This window comes from Bidens hawaiensis, unplaced genomic scaffold (assembly GCF_021521415.1).
Source record: "Bidens hawaiensis isolate Kalapana, Puna unplaced genomic scaffold, B.hawaiensis_p1.1 tig00038543_1, whole genome shotgun sequence".
NCBI lineage: Eukaryota > Viridiplantae > Streptophyta > Magnoliopsida > Asterales > Asteraceae > Bidens > Bidens hawaiensis.
Genome location: NW_027505554.1, coordinates 169,595 through 178,175, shown reverse-complemented (window position 1 = coordinate 178,175; position 8,581 = coordinate 169,595). Strand labels below are relative to the sequence as shown.

The window sequence follows — 8,581 nt, the reverse complement described above, 5'->3', positions numbered from 1 at the left end:
GTTAGAAATGTTAAAACATGGTTTTGTAGATTAATTAGACAATATTTGGGCCTGAAAGTTTGGCTTGGAAAATTTTGATCATGGAAACATACCTATCGTTGAGGATTATATGTATTTTTGACTTACGAAAAAAGGTTGAATTTTCCAGCCAAAAACGTTTTTCTGGTGACCAGCAACTAACAGTGTTAGGATTCCGTTAGTAGCGAATCGTTGGGAGAAAATATGATAAAAAATGAGACCGTCAGCATCTAGCTCGCTAGTTGAGAAGGTGGATTGGTTTGTGACTAAGGCTTCATAGCATTCACATTAAGGGTCACCATCATGGTTTGATTGGGTTTGTGTGTTCCCTCAAGAATAAGCTTGGAGCGCGCTTCATATAAATCGGGTAGAATGGATATTTGTTGAAGAAGCATGACAGGGTATTGCTCGTTGAGACTAGAAAGTAATTGTTCGCTAGGCACGAGAGGGTTAACATTAGCCAACTGATCGACCAGGACTTTCAATGCTTGAAAGTACGCCAAGACGTTGTTGAAGTCGCAAACGAGTGGTGGAGAACTTGCGATTGAGATAGATTGCAGTTTTTGTTGTACTAACTTGAAAATAGAATTGCAAGAATCTAGAAGTTTACAATCATGAAAAAAGATTTGCAAAAAAGCTTGTTGTACTAACCTACATGGAGTTATGTTTTAAGAACTTGGAAATTATTTCACTAATATGCAAAAGTAACACTTAATGTAACAAACCTATAAATATTCTCAACTCTAACTACATGATCATATATAAATATAGTAACATGCTATGTAAACAAGTATATTTTTCTTACTTTAATTATTATATTGTATATCTCAAGTATAGAGTCATTTAAATCTCAAATTTGAACTTCTCAACAGGATATATCTTCTTTCCCTTATCTTCTTTCCCTTTTAAAAACCCTACTCCAATTGACTTCCATTGAATCTGACCTGATCTGCCATTTTTATTTCCAGCACTGCTGTTCCTGGATATCATAGAAAAACAATACTTTTTATTATTATGATTTATGATACATATGTGTGTATAGAATGAAAAAGTTATTAGTTTTTTTTTTGTGGAGAATGAACCTGAGCTGAAACAAAAACAAAATGCCAATAAGGGCTGTGCCTTTGGCTACTGTTTTAACCAATGGCGCCATGTAGCTCGGCTTTCTCTCCCTCTTCTCATTTTTGTCTTTTCGTTCATCCTGCATACCAATATCCGTCCCATTTTCATCCCCGAGGAATTATATCAATGATATGAACATACCTTATCTTTTATATTATAAATAGTTGTTAAATTAAAAATGTATCGAATATTACGTAACGTTTTGTATATGAACAAATGGTCATATACAATTTACTTTTCTTATTATGTAATATTTTTAATTATTTAATTAAAAAAATTAAGAGATTAACTTTAAATATTATTACCATTTATAATATAAATAGCAACTAAAATATAATCCGTTATCAGAAAACAACAGACAAAGCTAGAGTTATAAATTATATCAAGAATATGAAGATACCTTACTAGCAGCTTTACTTGTATCTTCAGCATCAACACAGCTATCATAACTTTCACTAAATTTAGCACCTACATGATCATTAAGCACATCATCGTGACTCAAATTTGGATAATCTATTTTCATAAACTTGTCATGCAACTCGTTACCTGCCACGTTTTCTTGCAAACTGTCTGCAATGTTTGTAACATCATCCTTAACCGAGTCATCAGACTTAGAGTCAAAGTCAAAGTCAAGCACACGGCCCAACATACGGCTACTCGGAGATACGGATGTGAACTCATCGCCTATTATCAATCCCAATTCAAAAAAGTTTGAAAACATTTCCTCCAACTGATTCTCATTAACATACTGCAAGAGAACGGATCTTGGTGTATGTGCAACTTTATAGAGTTCTCGGTTGCTGACATCAGAATGCTGAGTCAGCGTGTACTTATAATCAACCGTGTCTGGTGATTCTCCTGATTCTAAATATAGAAAATCCACAGACGAAGTGTCTGAAAATTGGCTTTGTTCTTCATCAGATTCTTCAAGATGTGATGACTCGTCATCTTGTTCAGGTGATGCAAAAATAAGTTTTCTACAGAGAAGTTGAAAAAGAAAACTTTTGGCTAATTGATTTTGAACATATAATTCTATATTAGGCGAAATGCTTGGGTCTAAAAGGTCAAAACAGGTCAAAACTCTTTTTTTACTACCTTTGTATTTCATGAATAATTAATATATTTAGGGTAGAGAAGTAGGGGTGTGAATTTCGGACACAACACGAAACAAACCTAACAGTTTATTTTGGTCAAGTCAGTGTTTCGGTCAAAATCACAAAAAATTGAAAAGTCCCATACTGTAGTCAATTACTCGATTCACAAAATAATAATGATAAACCATAATTTTTTTAATAGTAAGGGTATTTTGGTCAATTCACAGCAAGTTAACAGCAGATATTAACAGTTTTAATGCCAAGGACTGAAATAATATAAAAGATGAAACCACTGCCAAAAAAAAGTTGGACTAAACTTTAACAAACAATAATACATAGTTTTGGATACGGAATCACAGGAGGTTTAATATACTTTATGCGGCGTTTAACTTATTTGACCCTCCTTTCCTTTTAGCTAATTTTTTATAGTGAAGTAATTACACGGGTGGTCCCTGTTTTATGACCATATTGCAGTTTTGGTCCCTACATTTCACTAACTACACTTTTAGTCCAACAGTTTTTACAAAATTGACACAATTGGGCCTTGAAATGAATAGGCGTTAACTTTTCTGTCAAGTTTTGAAGAAATGAACAAAATATCCTTATTAAAAAAAATCAAAAGAACCATTAACAAAAACTTATGGCCCCACCCTTTACACTTTTGACCGGGTATCAATAAAGTATAACCCGAATTGAGATAATTTTGCATAAATCGGTTTAAATTACCCCTTAAACACGCAAGTTTCAACAAGAATTTTTAAGTACAAAATTCCTTCAAGGTTATGTGCTCTAGATAGGGTGTAACAAGCTGAGCCGGCTCATGAGCTACTCGAGATCGGCTTGTTGAAAGCTCAAATTAAGCCAGGCTTAAACAAGCTTGAACCTTAAAATAAGCTTGTTTAATAAACAAGCACGGGCCCGATATCGCTCATCGAACTCAAGCCAACTCGCGAGCCTAAATGAGTCTATATATATTAAAATTTTATTTAGTGTATTAAATACATTTTACATAATAATATTTATTATTTAATAATTATGACAAAAATAACTAAATTATATATATTATGTTATATACAAAAATTGTAAGTAAAAAACATATAAAAATAAAAAATGTATACAAAATAAAAAATATATAATAAACCAGCCGAACTTGATCTTAAAAAAAAGACTCGCGAGTCGGCACAGCTCGTTTACACCCCTAGCTCTGGAGAATCTGATTGTAAGGCCTAACACAAAGAGTTTAAGTTCTTGTATGAGACAAGAATACCTGCCTGGATTTCAATCTTGCATGTTTACTTCGTCCACAAGTAACACTCGACATAGAAGATAATTCCAAGTTTCTTCTGATGCATCTAACTGCATCTGTTGGCATTGCTACCTTGTTGGTCACAATGTCAAAATCCGGAACCTAACACAACAAATTAAAGAAAGTTTAACATCATGTAAAGATAATGTTAAAAACCATTCCAAATTATGCTTCTAGTAAAGTATATTGGGTCGGTTTTGGGCTCAAACTAAACCAGAAACCGATAACTCGTTTTTTGAGTTTTTGAAAACCCTTCGGTTTCGGTTTTACCAGTCCTGCTTAGAATTTTTGGGCCATAAAGTTTTTTGACGCCAAGTAATTAATTTGGGCCCAAATCTTTTTGGGTGTTCGTTTTTTTTAGTTTTTCGGTTACACGTCTTTGAACAAAAACATAATACTACTCACATTTAGTTGTTTAGATCTAGCCTTCATTGATAAAGATCTTATACAAATGCATACTTTCCTAATATTCCTCTTTTCCACAACATCAGATGGAGAGAAAAGATCTACACTGTTCAATCCCATAACCTTGCACACCTGCAACAAATTAATTAAAAAAAATGAAGTTTAAATTGCATGTAATAAAGAAATAAAACAATATTACAGGTTTTAAGAAGCTTGCCTTTAAAAACGAGTCAACATTTGAATAAGGTCTATATTTCCCACTTCTCTTTTGTGTATCAACGGGTACAAACATGCGGGATTTATAACTTTTGAGCTCCATGTATTTAACCAACAACATGTTCCATAATTCTTTAGAAACTTCAAACCTGTCAAGTCAAATACTTTAAATTTGACTTCAAAATGAAAAACGTTAATAAAGTTGTGTATAATATAAAGGGTAAGAACTTACAGAAGCTCTCCATCAGAAAGTAGATCACCTATGCTTAATTGATCATCAAATCTTGTGTGCAGCACTTCTTCAATCCATATTCTTGCTTGAGACTAAATTATATATAAACATCCAACAATAATATAAGTTAAATCACTTGTAATATTACAACAAATTTTATGATGATGTCGTGTAACATTATTCATAAACTATATGCATCAACTCAATGAAAAATTTATAAAATAAGCAAATTTTGGACCTGCAAACATAAAATCAAATACGCCTGAAAGATTATTTAAAAAGGTATGACATCTAAATTCTTGAAATTAAAAGTGGATTCCAATTTAAACAATTAATTACTTCGATTCATATGAAACCTTTTTGTAAGTTATGTTATTCTAGGTTTTTTGTGTATTTATCTCTCATTCCCAGTTACAAGTCTTGGGTTTATAGATTTAGCACACAATTAGAATAAGCGAATGGGAACAACGAAGAATGGACAGTTAGAACTAATAAAATAAATTGTTGGAAGTGAAGATATAAAAAGTTCAAAAGATAAATTCATTCTACTTTCAAACGTTAAAGAGTGGAATTTAAAAATTAAAAATCAAAATATTTAACTTTATATTTTACCACTTCACATTACATAAATCAAAATATTAACTTCTTTAAAAACTCTTTAACAGGTTAACAGGCGAACCCACTTTTTAGCGGGTCGTGTTCGGGTAGACCCAAAACCTGTGTTTTTCGTGTAACCTTCAACGCATATATCATCTAGTTATATGACTGTATATCTATATATAGTTCCCTGTCAGTATACTCATATATTGGTAATAAAATATACAAATCAGTAACTAACTAAAAACTGAATTTAATCTCAATATTTTTACAGAAAATTAGGCAATTCAATAAGCTCCATTGGTTTGAAGTCAAAACACTAACAAGTAAATCAAACTCAAATTTATACAAATGTGGTTAGTGTTAATAGATCTACACCAATTTTGCATCTGAAAATTGTTAAGTCTGACCACAAAAGTCAACAACTAATTCCCCCAAATCAAGAACTCACTGCGGACATAACACAAACACTTGGTGGGCATAAACTAATTACCTGTAAGAAGACATCTTCAAGCTCACGGAAGCTAGGTGAAGAAGATGAATCATCAACAGCCATGGCTAATACACCATCAATCAGATGAAATCATTCAAAGATTGAAGTGGGTTTCAAATAAAAGACTCGATTTTGATGTTAATTATTATTAAAGAACACATAAAAAGAAAAACGTAGGGAGTAAAATAATAAGTTTGTCCACATGTTCGGATAGTCCGGCTGTTTAAACTCATCCATGAACGTGGTGGCGCCAACATCACTTGTTACTACAACCAACCATCATCTATGGCTCTTTTTGTCCCAAGTTTCATTTTTTTTATATTTGTTTTATGTGATTTAATATTTGTTTTTGTTTTGGAATAATGTTTTTGACTCAACTGATTATGTAATGTGGACTTTGTGATTATTGAATATGTTGGTTTCTTAAAGTAATCTTTTGGACTTGATTGAATAATTTTTTAAGGGAGAACTTATGATTTAATATGTTTATTATTCTTTATAATATGTAATAATCCTTTGAACTTAAGTAATAATTAACTAAGCATTCACACGAAATAGTTATACATTCAACTCTATATGTGTTTTGTAAGTTTATTTAGTCGGTTCATGGAAAAACCTAAGCAAGACATGTCACAGGTTAATTTTTAAACTATGAAAATTCAGTAAATTTTAAAGAGTGGTGTTCTTGTAAAACTTGGAGCTAACACTAACTTGAAGGACCCGAATGGTTAATACGAAAAATATAAGGGTGGTACGGAAGATCTCAAGGGGCAGTTTAGTGAAGATCAAAAGTTCAGGGACCAAGTTAAATAAATTGATGTCATAGTTATGTTTTATTTGTTATTAAATAAAGTAGAAGTCTAGTTTGATTATGTTTCAATGCCCTTTAGAATTGTTGGTGTTATATAAACTCATCGTTAATTTTCTTTTGTTCAAGTTGTTTTCTATTAGTTAAAAAACTCACATAAACGTTTTATGTAAAATCATGTTTGGTGTTCTTGATTCACTTGTCTAAGGTTTAACAGTTCTAACTTCTAATTAGGGGGGCGGGCGTTCCACGGGTATCATGTGCGAGCATATGGAATCAAGTGGGTACACCGCCACTACCATTAAGGGTATCGTTGAAAGGTATGACTTTCGGTTGTGACCTCAAGACATTTTGTATGGGGTGAACGTTGGAGAACGGTTATAAAGCCATTAGATTTAAAAATAAAAGTGACCATTTAAATACCCTAAATTTTTTTTTCATTTTAGTTCACCATAATCCAACAAATATTTTGCAAAAAGTAAAAACATTATTTCTCTATGCATTCATAAATCAAAGGTTGGTGCAAGTAAGAAGTCTCAAGGAGCCAACTCAATAAGAGGTAGTTTTAGCTTGAGAGTAGGTGGTTTAAGGTCGACTCCAAATCAAAACCAACCGCGACATATGTTTACACAACACCCACAAATGTTTTGTTCCAACCATATGGCTATCCATTAATACCAAGACCTCTCACTCTAGTTGCACTAAATAAATATCAATGCCCTTTAGAAGATCAAATAGTATTCGACCCATTTGCAATGAGAAGCCCAACTTTCCAGTCACCATAAAGCAATGATGAATGTTCCCTCTCGATATATGATGATCGTGATGATGATTAAGATTTTGTGCCCGAAACTTAACAATAAAATCAAGATTACGATGAAGGTCTTAATGCAAATTGAACAAGACAATACTATAGATGAAGATGACCAATGTGGAAAGGACTAATGGATTGTGTATCATGGACAATCAAACAAGAGGTAACTTTATGTAAAGCATATAAGTTCATATTTCTGAAAACAAGAAGTGAAGAAGGTTGTAAACCAACAAAAAAATGGATAAATATTGGACTAAAGTGCTTAAACATTACATTGATCACGTGGGCTGAAGTAATCAATCGGTTTATCAACTACATTCAAATGGACCCCAAATGCCAAGGATATAACATTGTTCAATGGATTTTGACAACAAGCGGTATAAATTCTATTTATTTTATTTTAAGTTCCTTATTATTAGATTATTAGTTTATTTTGGTTATATTATATGTTTGAGTTTATTATTGTATTATTATTTTTATATTTTTTTATAACATTGTAGGAGCGTTTACCAAATAGTTGATGTAACGATCTTGACGTGATGAAAAGGACGTTTGGTGATTACCAAAAAACACATCCGAGCTGTTTTAATCACGTTGATGCATTGGAAGTTATAGGAGAACGGAGAACATAACAAATGGGGGGGGGGGGTCCCTTTGATGGGTGAAATGTCCAATAGTCACTCCGACAAAAGAAGAAAGTCATGGAAGATGACAACTACAACTTGGATACACCCAACGACGCTTTCACTAGTCATATGTCAGACCTCAACGAAGACACCGTACCTACAATATTAACTCAAAGAGAGAGAGAGAGAGTCACTACCAAAGGTAGTTTAATGAAAGAACTGAGCATGAGGGAGTTGGCGGAAATTAAAAAAGAAACAACGAGAAGATGATATCACATTGTTAGAAGAGCAAAAGCGGTTGTGGTGCAGCAATGAGTACCAAGACTTGAAGACGTATATGAAGTCACACGAACATGTGACCGGTCTATCGTTGGTAATAGGCTAGTCCGAAAATGTGAAATAGCGTAAAAGAATTGGATTAGTAGTTTATTATATTTGCTTTTTTTTTTTGGAAAACCGTAATTTTATTTTTATTCCAGTTTGAGTTATTTAATTTTTTATTTTTTAAGAAAGTTTATTTTTTACTTGTACGTGGTAGTGCAGGATTTAAGGGTGCACAAGTTGCGGTTGATTGGATTCGGTTATAACTCTTAACCATAAACATAATGTTATGGAATTTCATTAACCATAACTGAATTTCGACTTCGGTTAATTGGTTATGGTTAACTTCGGTTAATTAACCAAGTCAAGTTTGAACAAAAATTTAAATTAAATAAAATGTAAAAAGAATTGGCGTGATAACCACTTTGGTGGGGGTGCTCATGAGTTTTGCCTTAGATTCTCTTAAGGATTTCTTATGTTTGACGTCAAGGATTTTAATCTCACTCATATGACATATTCGGCATTTTCA

The 8,581-nt window shown here is 32.5% G+C and overlaps 1 protein-coding gene across 1 annotated transcript; it reads right to left on the bottom strand.

Moving 5' to 3' along the window:
- Positions 1 to 500: 500 nt before the first annotated feature.
- On the bottom strand, positions 501 to 5,822 carry LOC143613917 (protein OPAQUE10-like). Its single transcript, XM_077087505.1, has 9 exons — positions 5,484 to 5,822; positions 4,394 to 4,485; positions 4,163 to 4,310; positions 3,946 to 4,077; positions 3,506 to 3,642; positions 1,687 to 2,117; positions 1,541 to 1,608; positions 1,101 to 1,219; positions 501 to 997 (listed from the first exon to the last, which is right to left on the bottom strand). Exons 1-9 carry the CDS (start codon positions 5,544 to 5,546, stop codon positions 862 to 864), a joined length of 1,326 nt encoding a protein of 441 aa, XP_076943620.1. The 5' UTR covers positions 5,547 to 5,822; the 3' UTR covers positions 501 to 861.
- Between the last annotated feature and the right edge of the window lie 2,759 nt (positions 5,823 to 8,581).

Coding starts and splice junctions, on each gene's coding strand:
- LOC143613917 (XM_077087505.1), bottom strand. CDS start 5,546: ATGGCTGTTGATGATTCATCTTCTTCACCTAGCTTCCGTGAGCTTGAA. Junction 2,118..3,505: donor CATGCAAGATTGAAATCCAG/GCAGGTATTCTT, acceptor ACTTCTCTGTAG/AAAACTTATTTTTGCATCAC. Junction 1,220..1,540: donor CAAGTAAAGCTGCTAGTAAG/GTATCTTCATAT, acceptor ATTGGTATGCAG/GATGAACGAAAAGACAAAAA.